Source organism: Carettochelys insculpta, chromosome 15, assembly GCF_033958435.1.
Source record: "Carettochelys insculpta isolate YL-2023 chromosome 15, ASM3395843v1, whole genome shotgun sequence".
NCBI lineage: Eukaryota > Metazoa > Chordata > Testudines > Carettochelyidae > Carettochelys > Carettochelys insculpta.
Window position 1 is genome coordinate 36,451,610 of NC_134151.1, and position 23,101 is coordinate 36,474,710.

The following is a 23,101-nucleotide window of genomic DNA, read 5'->3' on the forward strand; positions in this document are numbered from 1 at the left end:
TTCTTGAATTGTTATGACTTTAGTCAGACTGTTAGTTTACCTTGACCCTGTACTCTCAGTTTAAGTTTAAGAAGTTACAAAACCATGCATAAGAGTATTGTTCTAGTGTGAATTGAAGCTCTGAAGCCCATGCTGTGGATAATTATTTGTATTAAGGTGATGATAACAGTATCAGCCTATATTTCTTGGTGCTTTACTGCATCTAAGGAATTAATGTTGGGCCGTGTTAACAGGAAACAATCCAAGTTGAAACTCCCTCGTCCAGCCCTCTCTCGTCCATCAGCATTCCATGTCTGGCAAGACAAGGGATGTTGCTAGAGGAGAGAGCTCCTGGACCTGAGAGCCCTACTGATGGCAGGAGACCCACTGGCAGCCCACTATGGGGAGCCCCGGGGGCAGCCCCAGGGCAGGCAGCCAGGCCGAGAAGCCTCACTAGTGGTTGGGAAGCCCCACTAGACTGAGCCAAGCCCCAGCTGTGAGCCCTGTCCGGAGTCCCGCTGGCAGGGTGAGGGAGCCAGGCTACAGTGAACTCAGAGCCACCTGCTAGCTGGGAGCCAGCTTGTGGGTGGAGCCCTGGCTGCCCCACAGGCGTGGGGACTTTGCCCAGGGTGGGCGAACCCTGGCACCCCATGGCTGGAAGCAGGCTGAGGCATGGAGCCCTGCTGGTAGCCCCGCAGCTGCAGGAATCCTAATGGGGGGCGGGGGAACTCCAGCAGCTCTACAGCAGGTAGATGGCAGGGCACTGAGCGCTAGTGGCAGCCCCACAGCTGTGGGGACTGCTGACCAGGGCAGAGCCTGACAGCCCTGCAGGGGAGCCCTGCAGCAGTAGCGCCCCGTCTCCAGGCAGCTGGCCTGACCACCTCTCATCTGGCAAATCCCCTCGTTTGGGACCACTCAGGTCCTGAGGGTATCGAATGAGAGAAGTACAACCTGTAATGAAAATATACACGTTTTCCCCATCCCATCTCCTAATTAATTGTTTTAAGAATAGGAAAAAGAGTGTCACTAAGGTGATTTCACTTTGGTTAGTGAAAGAGCTAGGGGATTATAACTGACTTTTTAAAAGGGAACAAAACGTTTGTAAAGGTCCTCGTGCAAGAGAGTGTGTGTGAGTGTGTGTATGCAGAAGACACTGGATACAAAGTGTGCCCACTTTCCAGCAGCAGGGAATATTTTTCTAGTCTTTTATTCATTTCTAAATGGAAAGTGAGTTATGGAAATGTGAGTGGGCATTACGTTAAGTGCATGAAATATTCCCTCCCTATAGACTAATAAAAGCATGCTTCTTCCATCAAGCAAATTTAGTTTTCTGAAAGCCACATGAAGAGAAAGATGAATCAGTGAACTACACAGCTGCAGTAGAAGCAGCATTTATGTTCTCTAATGTACTCTGGGTCTTGTGAGGGAGGGCATAACCTCTTAGCTTATCTAGTAGTATTCTCTCCAGTATCTTCTTTTTATGCAAATACCTAATGGATTGGAAACTAAGACTGTCAAGTAGTTTGGATTATTTTCCGATCTTAACGGAGACTGACAGGCGTGCTAACCTTTTTCAAACCGCTTAGTCTATTTGCATCTCTCCAGTAACAACAGTCAAGTAGGGTAAGTCAAAAAAATGACCTGCCATGTTTATAAATGCAGTTATAATGGTTACAATTATTTCATGGCTATAATTTCATGGTGATTCCAACAGCTGTCTTTTTAAAACCTCCTGCCCTCCATCAGTACGAAATCCAAATTTGCAATAGTAACAAACCTGATTTCAAGAGCTCTTGGATTAGGTCCTTGTTGAAAATGCTGATGTGTAAACAAGGAAATAATAAAGTGGATCTGGGTTTGTTTCTGTCCCTTTGAAAATCATCAGTATTTCTGTCTAGACCCCTGCCCTGTCTCTACACATGCCCCTTCCTTTTGAAAGGGGCATATTAATGAGCAGGTTTGAAATATGCTAATGAGACGGTGCAATGAATACGCAGCACGTCATTAGCATAATGGCAGCCGTGGTGATTCGAAAGTGCGGCTTTTTGAATCACGCGCTGCCCGTGGAAATGGGATATTCCGAAAGGACCCCCCCCCAGTTTTCGAAAGCCCTTCTTCCCATCACTAGACAGGAAGAAGGGCTTTTGAAAACTGGGGGTGTCCTTTTGGAAGGTCCCATCTCCACAGGAGGCGCCTCATTAGCATCTTTTGAACCCGCTCATTAACATGCCCCTTTCGAAAGGAAGGGGCACGTGTAGACCCAGACCTGAAGAGTGGAACAACACACCAAGCAGGATAAAATGAGAAATAAGTAATAAAAAGGAGTAGGCAGCGCCCTTCTAATCTTTTCCTTTCTGTGGGCATTTTGATGGACATGCTCTGTTGTTTAAACTTCCAAATGTTTTCTGGTTTACATGTGGATGTGATCTTTTGTATTAGGTCCGCATTTCAGACCTGCTGTCTTAGAAATAAAATATCGTACTTGGTACTTACAGACTATGCACGTTTCATCTCAGGATCTGCAAGCACATCTCAAAGGAGATGAGGATGATTTGTCCTTGGCTGACAGGTGAGGAAAATGAGACACACTGAACTAAAAAGCCTTGCCCAAGGTCAGAACGTGGAGACTGGCATCAGCTCAAGTCTCCAGACTTGATTTGTTATTGGTAGTTCTTCCTGCTGCGCTTAATCCTTTACAAAATAACTGGCCAACCCAGAAGTCCTTGACTCTGAGAAAACAATTCAACAGGGACTTATGCCGTGCTTTCAGATGCTCCCACTCCTCCAGTGAACTAGTCCACAAAGCTGTTCTTCAAAACCTTACTGAAATTCACCCACTTCTACCATGGTTCTGGCGAGGAATAGCCAGCTAATAACGGGAAGGTCAAGAGCCAACAGGAAGAGCTGTTTTTAAAATGTTTGGTAAGAATTGTAGCTTTCATCTGTCTCCTCCACCCTTTGTGTCCTGCTGATCTTTCTGATGGAGTCTTCTTTGGAACAAGGACTGTCTCTTATCCTATGTTTGTAAAGCCCCTTGCCCATTGTGGTGGCATGTATGTTAATAAGTGAATCAGTGGCTCGTTAGCAGTTACTGCATGCTGGGAGAGTCCCAGGTCAGTGCTGGCTTTGTGAAGAGTGTGAAGATTTAACTATGCTGAATGGGGTAACTGAGTAGTGTAAACATCGGATCTGATATAAACATTCCAGAACCATCATTTTTAATCCGATCACGGCCAAAGAAGGCCTGTCTTCCCGACATGGGGCCAGACCTCCGCTAATGTGTGTCACTGAGGCTTTGGTAACGTCAGGGTAGCTGGCTTCAGAGTCCTCGTTCAAATGAATACCCGTATGATTCACTGCACAGCAGTGTGCTGTATGCCCAATGTGCAGCGGGCACCCCAGACGTGCCTGCGTTGCAGTGGCTGATTAAGTGATGCCTGTGAGTAGGATTTCCAGGAGCCATCTGAATGGTCTGACTCACATCTTGTCAAAGTCGGTGCTCAGCCTCCCACTGACTTGCATGGGAGCAGAGCTGCTGAAAATTCCAGCCTGGGTGTACATTGTTGCATGCTTTGGGAGCCGGAGGGCTTTATTGATCTCAGGTATGCTACAGGCTGCAAGGTTGGGAGACAAGGAAATATATATTGATCAGACGGATACCTGCTCTGTTCCTACTGTCGTCAAGGAAGCCTTTGAAACAGTCTTCAATAGGAGAACATTTGGGCACTTAAGGAAGTACATTAGATAAAAGGAACCACAGAAGTGTTGCTATTGTAATTGCTCTTGTACCAATTTTACGGTAAGTGTGGATTAGGCAGTTGATGAATTTCCCTCTTAAATTCTTCTGGAAATAGCCCTGCCCAGTTGCCCTGATGAAACACCATGAATCTAGGTTAGAGTGCTCATCTGGAGAGGTCATTTCCACCATGAGTTTAGAGGTGGTTGCCTGCAGAGGCCTTTGGAACCACAGTAATGTGGTGCCTATGGCTACTGGAGTGCTCGAGCTAGTGGTGCCTGTGTGTGCTTTTAGTTTGGTTTACTTCAGCAAGTAGGATACCTAGAAAGACCATTCCTCAGGTTCCTGCATTGCCACAGCTGCTCTTATCTGTTTGTTTGGTCAGTGAACTGAAAATGGACTATTTAAGAATGGTCAGAAGCCTCTGAGCAGAAACAATAGGATGAAATCCAGCCGTGAAACTCAGTTGAAATCAGTGGGTTGTTAGCCGGTGGCCGGGTAATGTGCGGTGAGATACCAACTATGCCCTTGTTACCATCTGAGTCTTTACCTGCTAGAGTGAGCAGCTCCTTCACAGCGGGCAGCCTGGGCAAGGCTGACGGATGCCCTAGGGTCCTAAACACCCGAGTCTTTAACTGCTAGAGTGAGAAGCTCCTTCGCAGCGGGCAGCCAAGATTGACTGACGGGTGCCCCAATGGTAGTACTAAGAGCCCTTCCACACCCGAGACTTTAACTGCAGGACGAACTGTCCCTTCGCAGCGGGCAGCCAGGATTGACTGACGGGCGCCCTAGGAGTCTGCCCCATGGAGGCAGCATGACTCTACGCTAGGCTCTCAGCACTCTCACCAATGGCCAGGCTAGCATAGCTAAATAGCTATAAGGTTCTTTTGATTGTGCCGGCTGTGTCACAGTAACAAAGAGAAGCAACAGTCAGGTTTCAAATGCTTAACTAGTTACAGGTTTATTAAGCTACAATTTCAAGCGTGTGATTACAAAAGGCTATTGTCTACTTATTATATGCTAGCAGAGTACAGGTGTTAACAGGTTACGTTACAGACAAACAACATCAACTTATAGAGCTCTAATTCTCAAATGTGTGCACTAGAGAAAGGAGACCTTAATGTGGGTACTTCTTACCCTCCTTGCGTCTCTCGATACCAGCGTAGCCAAGCCAGGATCGGTCGCTCAATTCCACGGAAAGACCAAATACGAGGTTGGGCATCCCCAGTTGCGGACCTTGGGAGGCAATCACCTGACCCGACCAGCAGGTAGTTGGTGAAAACGCACTCAGAATCAGTGTGCTGCTGGGCCCATCTTTATACCCCTTGGGTCACGTATTCTCTTTCTTATCTATGGTGCCAGATCGTACTGGTCTGTCTTTGTGATGCCAGTTCTTACAAGGGCGGTTTCTGCTTAATTTGTACTTGTAAGAGAAATAGATAAGTAATTTAGGAGTACAGGACATTCTTTTACTTGGGTGGGGATTTCTGTCCTGGGATGGCTGTGTGGGTGCATCACTTATCAGTACCAGCCGGAGGCAGTTTTCGAGGTCCTTTTGTTAATGGTTAGCCTGCTAGCCCTTTTATCTGTGTTTTCAGTTCCTCAGGGTCACGATGAGCCAGCACATCTGGGCCTCTTAGCAAAGACTGTGCTGTTTGCTGCTATTTGGTGCCCTGTGTGCTGTGAGGCACCTTAGAGGGGCAGCAAGACCGGCCTGTAATGGGGGGACATTCGTCTGGCTACATGGGTTCCGTCTGGCTCAGAGCGCTCAGCACCTAGGCTGTGTTTAACCACTGTATGTCAATATGTATGGCGTGCTTCCTAAGCGAATTGAGAACAAAACCCATCTAGAATCTCTCTCCTTCATCCCCTCCCATGAACTCTCCCACACCCCATATACTCCCACACCTACATCCCACATGCCAAACAACACCTACTTCTTTAATCTGGAGTTTTATGCAGATATTGTAGGGTTTGATTACCAAATAGGCTGTGGTAACTAAATCTGAACCTCAGATCCAAACATGCTAGAATTTGGGGAAATTCAAATCAGACTTAGCTCACATGTATGTTTGTAAGTAGCAGGTTGGGCTGATTACACCAGTAGTAGCAATGACAGTTCCTAAAGCAAGATAAGACTTTTGTGCACTATGCAGGGTAAAGCAGGAAGTGGGATTAGTCACTTAGGCCCAAGCCACCAGTTTTTCTATCCATGGGCAGAATAAATCAAGTTGTGTGCACCAAGTCATATGTGAACGTGCACCACCAAAAGAAACACGCTGCCCACTGTGGATGGTTATGGGCACTTTGCTAATCCACTGGGCAGCACCTGGATCTCTTGTGCATGGTTGCCCGAGTGCTCAATTTACTGTAACATGAATGCAATATGACTGTGAAGCACTGTCAAATCAGAATTCCCCTCCACCTGCATACTGTTGGAGATACGTAACACACATTGCGCTGCAGAAGAGTATGTTCTGATACAGGGGCAATCCGCACGCGCGTGCGCACGCACACACACACACACACACACACACACCCCTTATTTGCCTTTCAAACTTTGTGACTGTTTTTCAAAGATTAAGAGAAACTAGACGCACTGGGACCAAACACACACATCCTACAGCCTTTCTCAAGACTGTTATTCTTAAAGCACCGTTCTCATTTGTTTTGTCTTGTGCTCTTATTATAGGGCAATCCATTGTACTTCCAATCCGCCAGAAATGTTACAGTGAACATACTCAATGAGAAGACTAAAGTCCTTACTCGTCTTGTAACAGGTAAGGAAGACAAAACACCAGAGGAGAGAATTAAGATGACATAAGGAAGACCTGGTGCTGTGGGATAATTTACTATAATTAAACAGCATGGAGGACGGTAACGCAGGCATCTATTTAAGTGCAAGTTTAAAAAAAATTAGCTGCTCTTCGTAAAAACAAAACAAATAAGAAGGTTAGAGCTGTACTGGAGAGAAAGCTGGCTGCATGTTTCTAATAAGGAAGTAGAAAATGATTTTCATGTGGAAGTCAGTCCAAAGACAAAAGGTTTGTGATATGATATCAGGGGCAGGAAGAAAATATTCAGTCTGACATTTCATTTGTAACAGGCACAAGATTGTCCTGGGATACTTTTTCACTTGCCTAAGATCTCTAGAGCACCATTGGTGAGCACCAGCTGTGCACAGACACATTGCCTGTGAGTGCTTTCTAAACCCAAAGCTTCTGCTGCTGAAGAACCCTCCTTCTCACAAGCATTAGCACTTCACGTCTGATGAGGAAACAAACGTTTCAGAAATCCACAGCCCAGGTGTGAATTGGAGAGCCTGTGTGATTTGTGCTGAGAGAGGTGGCCTGGGAAATGCTTCATGTAAAAAAAAAAAAAAAAAAAAAAGCAGTCTGCAGTTTTTGCTAAGCTGCGGGTTGGTTCTGTGATGTCAACAAATGTTCATCGAGGCATAGGAAGAATTCATGGTAATTTTTAAAGGGCAGTTTGCAATATTAGTGGAGAACGTCATGTTACAAGTGACGCTCAAGGGGAGAATTCTCACTAAGTGGTGTATTCAATTGTAGAGCCTACATGCAGAGTTACTGAGATAATCCCAAGACTCCGGTTTACTACATCCAGAAACGTAATATATGGTTTTCTTCATAACAGCAACAGAAAATACAGGCTAAATCTTTTCTCCTGTTCTAGGTCCCCAAGCAGTGGAAGCGCACAGCCAAAAATTTGAGGTGAAGGCCCTCTCTGGAAAATTGCTGTTTTCTGCAGATGACAATGAAGTGGTCGTGGGAGCAGAGAGACTCCGAGTTTTAGGTAACAGTCCTTTGACAAACCAATTTTTTAAGACCGACCTAAGCTTCTCAGAAAGTTTTCTTAACCAATACTCCAGCTGGTATCTTTGGGGGTTTGTATCAGGCCTTGGGAGCCTGACCTCCAGCAGCTGGTGCTATGGGCCCCAAGCTATGGAGTGAAGGATAGAGGCCCATTACCATGGTCTAGACAGTGCTAAGGGCTGACTGCCCTAGGCCCGTCTTCCCTTGGCTCTGCCCCTTCTGGGGCTCAGAGTTGGGCCTCCCTCCCACTTTGCCCCAGAGCCCACATTGGCTGTTGGCCCCACTGCTACATTCATTCTGAAGCAATGAGATTTTTGGAAGAACTGTTGTCCACATCCTTTTTTTGTTTCAATACTAATTTCCTTGCTATTCTCTGAGACTTCATCTTTATATTACCTCCTTTTTCTTCATTATCCATATGAGAGTCTGTCTTGAAGCTCAGTAGAGCTTTTCTGTTGGCACAGCTTAATCCGCTAGAACCAATAAAGGGTTCACCCCCTTGGCAAGCAGCCAGACTCTCCACTCTTATCCGTCATTGGAGCTCTTAAGTAATTCAGCATAGACCAAGGTCACTTGAACTCTCACCTGACTCCACAGGAGTCCTACTGGCAGAAGCCACAGAATTGGTGCATCCCTTTGCAGCTGCTTCATTGACTTTGAGGGCTGTGCATATCCTGAAAAGCCCCTCCCCTATAATTCAGGGGTCTGTCTCTGTGCCCCTGCAGCCTGGATCAGCTGGCTCCCTGGAGTAGCCTGCAGCAGGTCCTTTTGTCCAAATTTACACTGGCATTATCTTGTGTAAGCTGGATACAATACGTGGAAAGTACGAGCAGACGTTGTGTTTGTTTCCGTTAGGTGGAAAAGAAATTGTTGAGGTGTTTTTAATGTTTTTAAACTATTGTTTTCTCATTGTTATGCATCATAACCCCTTACAAGTGTGAAGGTTTGTCACCTTCCCCTTCAGCCTGGGGCCTGGTCACTAGCGGGTTTAAACTCATGTAAATGATCACATGAAGTTTTTAATTCACGATTTGTAATCTGCAGTAACTCAGCCAGAGGTTGGGGTCCCGTACAAGAGTAGGTGGGCAAAATGCTGTGGCTTGCAATGTGGAGGAGTTCAAACTAGAAGATCTAGATGGTCCCTTCTGGCCTGTGAGTCTATAAGTCTGACTCTGTTGCCTTCCAGGACAGTGTTTGCTGTTTGTTTATAACACAATTGCCAAAGATTGATGGGTGGAGGGTGTTTATAATACAATTGCCAAAGATTGATGGGTGGAGGGTGTTTATAACTGAGAAAAAAGGGCATTTAAGTGCATGTTTAAAAAATAAAACAACCTGCACATAGGTAGAAGACACCAATCTAGCACTTTCTCTATGGGAAATTTTATATATTTTATATATAATATGCCTGCTTTTTATTGGAAAATTTAAAAATTGATCATCCCAGGAAATATATAGAGTTTCAGAGCAGTAGACTATACACCACTAAATTAGGCTCTGTCTACACTCGGGAATAATAAATTTATTAAAGTTGACTTTTTAACACTAGATTTTATAAAGTCAATGTTGACTGTCCACACCTGCTTACAAAGTCAACTTTGTGCATCCCTATTAAATTGCATGAGTTCAACTGTGGCAGTGGCGCATTGAGAGCACCTATCCCACAGTTCCTCCAGCCCCCATTGCATTTTGGGGGTTTTTGCTCGTGTTATGGGAGAAAAAAATACACCACAAGTGGTTCTGGGTGTGTGATGTCATCATCGCAGAGTGCACTGCCCTCACTCCCCCACGCTGTTGAAAACAAACGATCATTTTTCTGAAGCCTACCCCTGAACCAGCATGCGGGACTCTTAAGTGAAAACTGTCACAAATGGCCTTCCCTTTTCATAGAATCCTAGGGCCGGAAAGGACCTTAGGAAGCCATCTAATCCAGCCCCTTGCCTGAAGCAAGATCAACCCTAAGTAAATCATCCCAGCCAGGAATTTGTCAAGCCAAGACTTAAAAACCTCTAGGGATGGAGATTCCACCACCTCTCTAAGTAACACGTTCCAGTGCTTCACTGCCCTCTGGTGAAATAGTTTTTCCTGATATCCAACCTGTACCTCTCCCTCTGTAACTTCAGACCATTGCTCCGTATTCTGCCATCTGTCACTACTGAGAACAGCCTCTCTCCATCCTCTTTGGAGCCCCACTTCAGGAAATGGAAGGCTGCTACCAAATTGTCCCTCACTCTTCTTTTCTGCAGGCTGAATAAGCCCAAGTCTCTCAGCCCCTGCTCATAAATCATGTACTCCAGACCCCTAGTCATTTTTGTTGCCCTCTGTTGGACCCATTCCAGTGCATCCACATCCTTTCTATACTGGGTGGCCCACAACTGGATGCAGTACTTCAAATAAGGCCTCGCTGGTGCCGAACAGAGTGGAATAATAACTTCTCTGTATCTGGTGGAAATGCTCCTCCTAATGCTCCCTAATTTGCCATTACCCTTCTTGGCTACAAGGGCACAATGCTGACTTATATCCAACCTCTCATGCACCATAATCCACAGGTCTTTTTCTGCTGCACTGCTATTTAGCCATTCAGCACCCAGCTTGTAACAGTGCTTGGGATTCTTCCATCTCAGGTGCAGTACGTTGCACTTGCCCTTGCTGAATCTCATCAGACATCTTTTGGCCCAATCCTCCAATATATCTCGGTCACGTTGGACCCTACCCTTCAATGTATCTACCTTTCCCCCTAACTTGTCATTGGCAAATTTGCTCAGGGTGCAATCTATCCCCTCCCCCAGGTCATTAATAAAGATGTTGAACAATACCAACCTAGAACCGATCCTTGGGGCACCCCACTTGAAACTAACTACCAACCTGACATATAGCCATTGATCACTACCCACTGGGCCAGACCATCAAGCTATCTTTCTATCCATCTTACAGTCTATGTATCCAATCCATACTTCCTTAACTTATGGGCAAGAATGTTGTGGGAGACTGTATCAAAAGCTTTGCTAAAGTCAAGGTATATGACATCCATTGACTTCCCCATGTGGACAGAGTCAGTTACTTCATCATAGAAGCTAATCAGATTGGTAAGGCATGACTTACCCTTGGTGAATCCATGTTGACTACTTTGATCACTTTCCCCACTTCCAAGTGTTCAAAATAGATTCCTTCAGGATCCCCTCCAGGATTTTTTCTGGGGACTGAGGTAACGCTGTCTGGTGTATAGTTCCCTGGATTGGCTTTCTTTCCTTATTTAAAGATAGGCACTACATTTGCCTTTTTCCAGCCATCTGGGACCTCTCCCAATCTCCACAAATTTTCAAAGATAATGGTCAAAGGCTCTGCAATGACATCTGCTAATTCCCTCAGTACTTTGGATGCATTAAATCTGGACCCATGGATCTGTGTGCGTCTAGCTTTTCTAAATAGCTGTTACCCTGTTCTTTCCCTGCTGATGGCTGCCCACTTCCTTCCCATACTGCATTGCCTAGTGCCATAGTCTTGGAGCTAACCTTGTCCCTGAAGACTGAGGCAAAAAAAGCATTGAGTACTTCAGCCTTTCCCATATCATCTGTCACCAGGTTACTTCCCTCATCCAGTAATGGCCCCACACCTTCCCTGATAACCCTCTTTTTGTTACAAGACAACAAGAAACCCTTCTTGTTGCCCTTCACATTTCTTGCTAGCTGCAGTTCGAATTGTGCTTTCACTTTTCTGATTACTCCCTGGCATTCTCCAGCCACACAGTTATACTCCTCATAGTCATCTGTCCAAGTTTCAACTTATATGCCTCTTTTTTGAGTTTAAGCTCACCAAGGATTTCCGTGTTAAGCCAAGCTGGTTGCCTGCCATATTTGCTTTTCTTACTGCGCATCAGGATGGTTTGTTCCAGTGTCTTCAGCAAGACTTCTTTAAAATACTGCCAGTTCTCCTGAACTCCTTTCCCCTTCATATTGACTTCCCATTGGATCCTGCCTATCAGTTCTCTCTCTTTTACTTGGGATGCTCTCTAGAGTCCAACCAAGTGATGACTTATGCCATCAGACAGAGCACACTATTTGTGCGCCAATCTGTGTGGGATGAACAGGCCTCTGACTGATAGAGTTGAGCTTCTGGACTGTTTGGAATACAGTAGGATAGCAAAGTTGAGGAAAGTGCAGACTGTAACAACTAAAGCCAGCTCCCTCAGGCACAGGAAAAGCCTGCATCTCCCCATGCTCACGAATGGGAAAGAAAACAATTACTGGTGCACTGAGTGAGAGAGAATTTTTGGCTTCCCACCTCACTGCACAGATGTGTCCAGCAAAGTGTGTGGAGCTTGTCAGAAGCTACTTGGGAGATCGTGGAGCGTCCTGGTCATTTGGCACCTGTTCACCCCACTCAAGAATTATTTTGCTTGTGAGTAGCAGAGATTCCCTTGCCACGTCTGGTAAAAATGCACTAGCTCACATGCCTCTGTGGGAATGGGAAGGAAGTGAGAGGCCACAAGCTCCATTACTTCATAGGAAATCATCCCCTGAGCCACACATTTTGGGAAGGAAGTTGGGGTTGCTTTTTAAAAGGGACAAAAGACAACTCTCATTACAGGGCAGGGTATCCAGTGCTTAAGAGGGCAGGGGACAGAGGCAGATGTCCTGGGCAGTGTTTATGAGCAGCCGGACACCAGGGCAATCAGCAGAGCTCAGACAGATGCAATGGAAATCAGGGATGCTTTGAAAAATTGCATTATGAATGAGCAGACAGCCACATGAATCTTCTGCATTTAACTTTGGTCATCGCTCCCACTGATGTGTGTTTGACCTACAACTGCACTCCACCCCATGTTAACTCATAAATGACACTGTGGTTTTCATAGCGCCATTTTTGTATATAGGGGATGAGGCTTGCTCTCTCCCATCCCTTGCATTTTGGGCCCCTGGTGAGGGGACACTAGGGAACATGGTGAGAAGGCAGTCTGATTCTGCATTCTGTGGAGGGGGGCCATCTGCAGTTCTAGCAGAGACAGCTTTAAAATGTATAGTGGGGGGAGGGGGCGAGCCTGCCAGGTGCATGGCGGGTTTGAGGAGTGTGGCGCTCTGTAAAATGTAAAGGACTTTCTCGACCTCTTCTGCTAAACCTCGGGCAGGGAAAAAGCCTTCTCAAGCACCGAAATCCCGCACAGAACAGGACGTGCCAGTGTCAGGAAGCAGGGTCTCTACAGCCTGCCAGCCGCATGGCTATGGGGAGAGGGTGAACCCGCCAGCTGCATGGTGGGTTGGGGGACCTCCCTGTAAAATGTAAAGTGCAGAAAAAAAACTTTCTTGGCCTCACCTCCTAAAGTCCTGCTGAGGTGTGCTGAGCTCTGCTTGCCATGCGGGCCGGAAAAGAAAGGAAACCAATTCAAAATTCTTGGGCTGAGGGTACCCGCTTCCTGTTACCTACTTCCTGTGCAGCCGGAGAGCAGTGGCAGTGAGGCAATGACCAGAAAGGACATGTTGGGAGCATTGTGGGATACTTTCAGAGGCTAATAAAATTGATTTCAATAATGCTGCCATCTGCAGTCGCATAAGGTCAACATTGCAAATTCAGTTTTGGCATTACTGCTTGTGAAAAGGAGGTTTACAAAAATTGTCATTAGAGCCCCTTAAAATTGACCTAATTCACCCTGCAGTGTGGACTGATACCTTATAAAATCAAGCTACGTCCCTTAAATTTGATTTTATTCCCTAGTGTGGACCAGACCTTAGGCTCTTAATACATGTCCTGTCTTACACTGTTCTTTTCAGAGGTATTTGCCCCATCAGTTCCTGAGGAGATAATCAGTCTCAATATTTTCCTGGAAGTCTCTGAGCGGGATATTTGTGGGCCATTTTTCATGGGCAAACAAAGTGATAATTAGTGGATTTAAAAACGCTGGATTGCTCCACAGTTTGTGAATACACTTTTTCAGATGATATGGCTAAAAAATATTGGTCTATTATTTACTTGAATTGCTCTGGAGGAACTAGTAGCAGGTTTAGATATATTGCTTTGCGTTTCTGCCTCGTTTTAGTCACTGGGGCATGAGGTGTGGGGAGCTTGCTAATGCGAGAGTGCGTTTTTATTTATGTTTGCAACAGAATCTCTCTCTGGGTTTTATCAAGCTTCGGCAGAGACATGAAAGAAGGAAGATATGGTGAGAGGAGAATTGAGGGTACATCATACAGTATTCCAGTAACCTTGAGCTGCAACATTTTCAGCACTTGCACTGGGCTTTGATTTCTTTCCCTCTCATTTCTGTAATGTAACTGTCTCCAAAAGTGGCTGCCACCGCTGCTTCCCGTGCCAGATGTTACTCCATGTGTGTGTTACTTCCCCTATTCCTGTCTGGATTGGAGGGTCAAGATCTTGGGTGAAGTCAGGCAGGAGCCATGGCAGGAGCTTGAGCGAAGGAACCGAAGCCAGGGGTCAGAGCTGATGCGTGAGTTAAGCTGCGGGTCAGAGCTGGAGTCAGGCCAAGGGACAGAACTGCACATGGGCTCAAAGAGTGGATGGAAGGAAATACCAGGTATCAGTTTCAGTACTGGGCTTCCAGGGGTCAACTGGGAGTCAGGGTCCAAATCAGAGCCAAGGTCAGACCCTGGAGTTCAAAGACATAAGCAGGACAGTCATAGCAGCTAAGCAGGAACCCACATCTCTTGTACAGACAGGAAGGGACCACTGTCAGTCCGATCACCTGAGGCAGAATTTATCACACCAGGCAACCTCCAAGGCTTGTTGGTCAAAGGGAGGCTGTCATGTGAAGCTGTTGGTTAGCAAGCAGCACTGCCAGCCCAGATCCAAGTCCCAGTGATCCTTACTTCACCCTCTTGTCTGGGAGTGCCCCTAGCAGGCTGGTTTTGTCTGGCAGGGCTGCATGGAAAGTCACCATGAGGTTGGTTTCATGGACCTGGGATCCCGGCGCCCTGGAATGCTCTTTGGGGCCCTAGCCTTCCCAGTCAACGAGATACCCTAGGGAGCCAGGTCTCATTCTGTGGAGGGGGGCCAGTATTTCATGGACAGCATATTCATTATGACCCTGAACCTGAACTGGGATGTCAGAAGGCAGTTGGATTCAGTGCACAAAGGGGATGTCCATGTCTGGCTTCAGTAGAGATAAGAGGAACACGGGGTATACCGAGAAGGATCTGGGTAGAATGTTGACAAGGCTGATCAGCTGCCTGATCAGGTATGGGCTGAGGCACTAGTCATCCAGTTTGCAACAGGGCTAGTATCTGGACCTCAGGTTACAGCTCAGTTGGGCTATCATAGTCAAAGGGTGTTGGTAGAATGTCTTCGTTCTTCTCAAAACCATCTGCGTAACCATCATTAGCATTCCCACTATATTTTTCCATCCAAGCTCAGAACAAATGTTGTTACACTCAGCGAGACGTGTGGATGTGCACCGCCAGTTGAAACTCATGGTGCTGGCTCTGGGTGCTGTGAGAATTCTGTTAATCAGTTGGGCAACATTTGAATCTTGCCTGGGCACGTGCCCAAGCTCTCAGTTTTGATGGAACATTGGCCATGGTACATGGCAGTGGAAACAGCAGGCATCAGCTCTGACAGTGGTCTCGGCTGGGCCACAACGTTGGCCCTTGGCCTGCAGGTGACCAGGACTTGCAAATTTGCTCACAGAATTCAGAGTGGAAACTGACTTTCCATTCATGCCAAAGGACATGTGGGTCACCAGTGGCCAGCCATAGGACACCAAGAATCATGGGGGAAGTCATCCATGCAGATCACTCCAAACTATAGGCTTTCTCCATGGTGGGGATAACAGCTTCCAGGGGCACTGGTCCCAGGCCTGAAGATGGGCGAACCATCTGTCGTCTCCACAAGGTCAATTTTTGCTGCACCAGAATGACCAAGGTTTGTGCCATACCAGTTTCTATAAAATTGTCCGAATCCCTGGAATTCATGAGCATGGGGACTTGTTGAGGCTTTTCTGTGACAAACAAGCAAACCTGGACTTGCAGGTACAGTGAGGGCTTGCTGTGCATTGGTCATGCTTCGTAAGGAAAAGGGGACAGCCAAGGGAATGGATACCCTGGGACCTGCTGGGGTCAGCTCTCCTTTCTCGCATGGGTGTGGTCATTTCCTGACGTTTTTGTGCGAGAGCCTCGAAGGAAAGACAGCCCAGGGTATGGCCAGATTGTACAGTGCAAACACAAGCCGTGGTGTTGGCGGCACTCCCATTCCTTGCAGCTCACATGGCAATGGGCTGTGTCGACTTGCATGGATTGTGGGACTGGAATGGAGGTGTGTATTGGGGAACGTCAGCGAGGTGCTAGCGCAGCCCTCTTCCTAGGGTGACCATCTGTCCTGTACTGGGTGAGACGGTCCCGTATTTGGGACGCCAAAAAGGCATCCCAACTTATTTTTGTAAAAGGGACTAATTGTCCCATATTTAGGCCATCAGGAGCTGCAGTTGGGGGTGGGAGCATCCACAGCTCCGGCTTTCCTGGGACTCCGGGTGGATAGCTCCCAGGGCCAGGAGCACCCGTGGCTGATGCTTCCCTGGGGCTACAGGGCCAGGAGCACCCACAGCTGCCACTTCCCCAGGGCTCCAGGGTCAGGAGCACCCGCATCTGATGCGTCCTCAGGGCTTGGTGCAGCCAGGAGGAGCTGCCCCTCCCCCTGTATCTCCCTTGTCCCATATTTGGGACAGAGTGATGTGGTCACCTTACTTCTTCCTCACTTGGTTCACGTGACCTTTTGTCAATCTGTGTGGTACATCTTAGTTGGTTGGGGTTTCCGCATGAGCTAGTTCATCATTGACGTCGCCTTGTAATTCCCCCCCAGAGCTGGTAGAAGTGTGACTTCATTCCATTCTGTATTGGAGACAAGATGCCTGGAACAGAAAGCCATTGGAGATATCTGTTCCCTGTCCTTGCTGTGGTTTTCACAGGGTGGCTTTGGCCAAACAAGTCTTGTGGGAGTCATGAAAGACAGAGAAAAGGGATTTCAGAAATATAGGACACTAAGCACCAGTAGAGGGATGACAGACCATTGAAAGGGATATTGTCCTATTCCGCCATTCATCTCTTATGTCAAAAAGAGAGAGATGCTAATTTTGAATGTGTTTCACTTGCCCTAGGCATAGTGTGTGTGTGTTGAGAGGGGTGGGTATTAGGCACTGAGGATGCCTAATTTTCTGCCTTAGGTCAAGTTTGTCCAGTGATAGATGGGGGTGTTAAAGTGTCTGGTTTGAAGCCTGGGTTCAAATGTCTCTAGCCCTTACATGAAGTGAGTGCAACTAGTAGACAGCCAAAGTCCTCGAATGGCTTTGAGACATTGAGGCTTTTGGTGTTTCTCTGTTGACACTTACTCACACTGTGTAAATAACCTTGACTTGTTATTGCTGTACATGTCCTTGTTACCACAGACAGCGTAGGACTGCAAGCCAGCATGAAAGTTGTCTCACAGAGGTCAGCACAGCAGTGATTGGACACGTAATCTTATTATTTATAATTAGCGTCTTTGTTTGTACTTTTCTCCAAGTTGGTTTTGTTCAACAGTGTTAAAGCCTTAAAATGACAAGAATGATGTTTGCTTTCGAGACTGGCTTTCTGCTTTGAATTCTTAAAGATCTCTTCAGTATTCGTAAGGCATTAGAAATCCAAGAGAAGTACAGAACTTTATAACAGGTACCAGTAGGGCATATCAAAACAAAAAAGCAGTCATGTAACACTTTAAAGACGGACGAAATAGTTTATTAGACGATGAGCTTTGGTGGAACAGACCCACTTCTTCAGATAGTGGTTCTGACAAAGTGGGTCGGTCCCACAAAAGCTCATCAAGGGTTAATAAATTACTTTGTTAGTCTTTAAAGTGCTACGTGACTGCTTGTTTTGCTAGAATACAGACTAACACGGCGACCTCTCTGTTACTATTCAGTAGGGCATATGTTGCATTTGATATGGATTTAGACTTACAATTTGTGTTTGCAGAGTACAAAGGGAAACCTGCTACTTTTATTTGTATGAGCTTTTTAAACCCTTCAAAGCACAGGGAACCAGATTCACCCCTCCACTTCTCCATTTCTCACACGTAACAGGTCTACGCTTAAGAAAGTACTATGATTTTTTTTTTAAAAAAAATCCCAAACATTTTCCAAACCTCTCCGCATTCGAGAGAGCTCTGTCTCCTCTTGAGAACAAGGAGAGAGGCTGGTTGTTGGAGCACTTTGTCTACTTCATGTGGCTGACTCAGTGGGGGGCAGAGCTCAACTGAAAATCTGGCCCATGCTTTCAGTGGATCATCTGCAATGGACTGGCCACCTTTTCGCATCAGCAAGCTAGCGTGTCTGAACCGCAAGGTACTGAGTGCTGGATTGTGGGTGCGAGTGCAGGCCCGCCCAGAGGTGGAAAGGACATGAGAAAACGTCCCCGTTACATTACTGGACCTTGTGTCCAAGTGTGAAAGGCTAGACGTGCTGCTCCCCATGTGGGCAAGCAGGCTCAGGGAATGGACAAAGCCTTGGTTCTGACCCACCAACCAGGACAGCTTTGCTGGTGCAGGATGGGGAGTAGTAATTTGCTGCTTCTATAGGTCAGCAATATCTTACTACTCTTCTGGAATAACAAAGGAACTGTATCTCCTGGAGCCACCATTCCCCCCCAAAGCCATACACTGTCCTTGCCTCTCTTTGCCTTAGCTATTTGGGTGGCCCTTGTTACCGTGATTGAGCATATCACAATCTTTAATGCATTTTTTTCTCACACACCCCTGTGCACTTGGGCCAGGCTATTACCCCCATTTTACAAATGGGCAATCAAGGCATAGTGAAATGAAATGATTTGCCAAAGGTTACACAGGCAGTCTGTCGCAGAGAGCAGAATTTAACTTGATTTTTAAGCTGGTGCCATGACTAGTGGATCATCCCCCATATTATGAGCTATGGCTTTATTTCACAAAGCTTTATCCTAAATGGACACAAATCAGACATCAGGAATATTAACATACAAGAACCTGTAGGAGAACAGTTCACCTCCCTGGACACTAGACAGCAGATTTAAAAGGAGCTGTCCTACAACAACAAAAATCATAAACTAACTCCAAAGAGAAAATGCAGAGCTGCAATTCATTTGCAAATTTGACACCATCAACCAAGGAGCGAACCGTGACAGAGACTGGGGGTGGTTGGCCAATTACAAACCAGTTTCTCTGCTTTTGATGTTCAGATTCCGCATTAGCTACTGATAATGGGCCACATTCTCCCTGACTGAACAGACATTGTCAAACCCTTGACTGAGACTTTCTCTTTAAACCCTCCTCTGGAACCCCCCACTCATGCATCTAATGAAGCAGGTCTTTGCCCATGAAAGCTTATGCTCCAGAATATGTTAGTCTATAAGGTGCCACAGGACTTCTTGTCACTTATCATGGGTGTGGCCAAATTTCCTGTGTTCTCATAAAGTTTGTTCACAGCCAACCATCCTGGCTCTCGGTGTCTGTGCTGTTACTTAGTTGTATGTTACCACTGAATGTCTCCTAAGAGCCCAGTAAGCAGTGGAAGTGTTGGTAATGTGCTAGACAATAAGACTTCCTGTGGTCTGGCAAATTCTCTCATCCAGCACTGGTCAAGTCCCGAGAGTGCCAAACTAGAGAGGTTCAACTTGTAGAAGGATAATCCAACTGGCTCTAAATAAATTTGCATGCCGTACTTTACACAGTTCCCCCTTTTCACATCCTCCTTTTTCCCGTCTGAAATATGACAAATTATGATAATCTAAAAAAGGTCCTCAGTGTGTGGCATAGATTCTCTCTGTTGTCAATGTAGTACATAGATTGTAATGGGGTTTTCACTGTCAGCCCCTTGGGTACGGTGTCCATTTTCTCGCATTTGAAAAGAAAGATGATGTTTGTCTGTATCTGAGTGAGTTTTTTCATATAGTTGATGGATCTCCATTCCAAACAGCTGAATGTAGTGCCCTGCATGTTGAGTAGTGACAGAGAGATTTTGTTAGTCTTTAAAGTGCTACATGACCACTTTTTTGTTTTGATAGAATACAGGCTAACATGGCTATCTCTCTGTCTCTAAAAAGTTGTGTCTGAGAGATACTTCAGTACAAGAACATGGAAAACTAACTTTGATATACGTTAATTACCAATTTCTTTTTTACAACATATTGAACATTATAGCGTTTATAAACAAAGGATAATCATAAAGCATTAGTCTAGCTGTTAATTAGCTCTATTTATTCTCCAGATTAGTTTTTAAATATGCCCTCTAGATGCCACTTGATGCTAATTACCAGAGTTGCATTATTATCTCTATACAAAAACATTTTTAATTAAATCCAAAGCAATTTAAATTAGCTTGAGTTTTTTATAGAAATTAAACTGTGGTCAGATGCTTAATTTTAGCCTTTTAAAAAAACATGAGATGATGTGCTGGTATCAGGTCTCCCAGAGGCCTTGACATCTTTCAGGGGGTTGGATTTCAAAGTTTGTTGTGAGGAAACCTTTCCAGCTAACTCTGGTGATTAATATTTATGCTGGAAAATGAAATGATGTTCGTCTTGTACTGAATATGGCAGGAAATCCAGATGAACTGCAGTGATCTTGAAACAAGACAGTATGGAGAGCATTTTGCTGTGTCCTGGCTGTTTTGATGTCTGGTTTTGAACTGTAGAGGAAGTGCTGATACAGATGTGTGGGGGACATTGTCACTGTAACATGTACCATATTTAAGGTTCCCATGGTCTGACAATGACCACTAATAAGGCATCTAAAAGTTTCCTTTGATTTCTTTGGGCTTTGCATGAGGCCCCTATTGTATAAAATATAAGAATTCCAGGGTAGAGTTTGAGTTGAGGTCAGTGAAGTCCCAAACTTGACTGCCATAGTATCAATATTTATTATTGCTACCCACTGATTTCAACCCTCTCCCCATCGCACAGCCTGCTACAGGGGTTGTGCTTTCTTGAGGTCACAGAGAGTTGTCTCCTCCATCCGCAGGTTCCCTGCAGAATCTGCAGGAGCTCTTGCGGGGGAGTTTGACTTAACCTTCATTCTGCCCATGGTACATCTCCTATACACTAGAATGTCAACGCCCTCTTGGAACTTTCATTGTCTCCTCATCTGTGTAGCAAAACTACTCTGGTTTCCCTGTTTTCACATCCTCCTGTGGCCCTAAGCAGGAGCCCATGGGAAATGCCATGTGAACCCTGAAGTGTACCACATGCTAGTAACCTCAGTTCCTTTCTGGACCTTTCTGTTTCAGGATTCTTGTTCTTAGGAGCATTTTTTTCCTGCAGGTTTGATTTCACTAACGTGTCTATTAACTCAAGCTGAGTCACAGGTGCTGGAATGCAATTGCTAATTTATTAATAGGTCTGCAGTCATTTGTTCCAAAGGCACATTTCTACTTTGTTATTCACAAGAGAAACATATTAGCACCATCAAGATTTTAATTAATAAGCAATACAAATTGAAAGCATGACCTAGTACATGGATGGGTAAAGAACTCTCTGCACAATGATCTCGCAGAGCTATCATTTCAAAACAAAAGGGTTGTTTTTGGTGTCATCTGTTTTGGATTTGCAAGCTTGTGTTTGCAAGTGTTGGATTGCCACTACCCAAGGCAGGATAAAAAGGAATTTGCACGGCCTTCAGTACTTTTCACTTTGGGCAGGAAGAGGACACAGTTTAATATGAATGTGGTGAACTAATATCTCTGTATAAACCATCCCAGCTGTCTCCACAGCTTTGGATCACAAAGGTTTTGATTAGGTCTTGTAGTGCCGTGACCTGGGAGGGACAAAAGAAGTGCTATGCCTGATAAAGAACAAATAAGCTTCCTGCTTTTTTTCACATTGCACTTTTAGCAAATTCTTACATATCCTGGGCTGGCTGAGTTTTATACTGGAGAATAAGTACGGGGGTATGCTATATGTTGGGGATAGGGACCGTAAACAACACACAATGAGGAATTTTCCCCCGTAAGAAATAATGTGAATAGAGGGGGATAGGGACTGCAAGAGTGTAAATTTTGCCTATGTGACCATTGGCACGTTCCCTAATGTACCACTCACTGACTGTACCAGATATTTAAAGCATTTTAAGCAACAGTTAAAGAAATGATCCTGATACAAAATAATTTTTAAAGCATTTTTATCCTACGTGCAAAATGAGACAGAGGAAAGTTGCAGAGGATGCTGGGAGGGTTCACTAATTTTCCATTTTCTGAAAAAAGTAACAGGTTCAGTGCGAGGAATGTTTATGTCATGTTCCTCAAAGTTTCAATAGTGTAAATGTGAAACAACTTATAGTAGTAGGCATCCTTCAGTCTACGTAGACTATGGATCGCACCCTTCGTAGTTCCATTTGGGATCATCATTTGCAGCATCGACTGTGACTGTGAAGGCCCACACGAGAGTGACAGTCCTTGCTGCATCTGTTGCGTGTGTAGTGGGTGTCTGACAGGTCCTTACTGTGCTTTCTGTGGGCTTGCTTCTCCTCTACTAGCTGTCTGATCCTCATCTCACCCTTCTGAAGGCCCTCGTGTAGTTCCTGCCTCCATCTGCTGTGATCATCTGTCAGCGTCTCCCAGCTGTCCAGCTCGATGTCTGCCTCCCTGAGGTCTCTCTTGCAAACATCTTTGTAATGCAACTGGGGGCGTCCGGGAGGTCTTTTGCCAGAGGCTAGCTCACCATACAGGATGTCTTTTGGAATCCTTCCATCGTTCATCCTGTGGACATGGCCAAGCCAGCGGAGCCGCCGCTGCCTGAGGAGGGTATGCATGGTTGGGATTCCAGCTTGCTCAAGGACAGCAGTGTTGGGCACTCTGTCCTTCCATGATATTCCAAGGATGCGCCTGAGGCAGCGCAAATGGAAGATGTTCAGCCTCTTTTACTGGTGGGCATACAGGGTCCAAGACTCGCTGCCGTAAAGCAGGGTGCTAAGGATGCAGGTTCTGTAGACTTGCATTTTGGTGTGAGAGTACAGCTTGTTGTTATTCCACACTCTCTCGCTGAGTCTGCACAGAGTTGTGGCCGCTTTACCGATCCTCCTATTTAGCTCAGTCTCCAGTGACAGGGTGTCAGTGATGGTGGACCCGAGGTAAACGAACTCGTGGACAACCTCTAATGTATAGTTGTCAGTGCTGATTGATGGAGATTCAGCAACGTCCTGACCAAGTACGTTCGTCTTCTTTAGGCTGATGGAAAGCCCGAAGCCCTTGCATGCTTTGGAGAACTGATCCAGCAGTTTCTGAAGCTGGTCTTCTGTGTGTGACACTACAGCAGCATCATCTGCGAACAGCATATCTCTGATGAGGACTTCCCGGACCTTAGACTTAGCTTTCAGCCTTGCAAGATTAAACAGTTTCCCATCAGATCTTGTGTGGAAAAAGATGCCCTCTGTTGAAGATCCAAAGGCGTGCTTCAGGAGGAGTGTGAAGAAGATCCCGAACAATGTCAGAGCAAGCACGCATCCTTGTTTGACGCCGCTCCTGATGCTGAAAACATCCGATAATGTGCCATCATATTGGATGGTTCCTCTCATGTCTTCGTGGAAAGACTGGATCATCTGGAGTAACCGTGGTGGA

The 23,101-nt window shown here is 45.8% G+C and overlaps 1 protein-coding gene across 6 annotated transcripts in view; it reads left to right on the forward strand.

The window, feature by feature from the left end:
• SGCD (sarcoglycan delta) overlaps positions 1 to 23,101 on the forward strand; it is a 626,611-nt gene that overhangs the window by 515,087 nt on the left and 88,423 nt on the right. For all 6 annotated transcript variants that reach the window (XM_075009828.1, XM_075009824.1, XM_075009826.1 and 3 more), the window contains 2 exons: positions 6,408 to 6,495; positions 7,409 to 7,528. In XM_075009828.1, the coding sequence (XP_074865929.1) occupies positions 6,408 to 6,495; positions 7,409 to 7,528 (208 nt within the window). The remainder of the gene's footprint in view (positions 1 to 6,407; positions 6,496 to 7,408; positions 7,529 to 23,101) is intronic.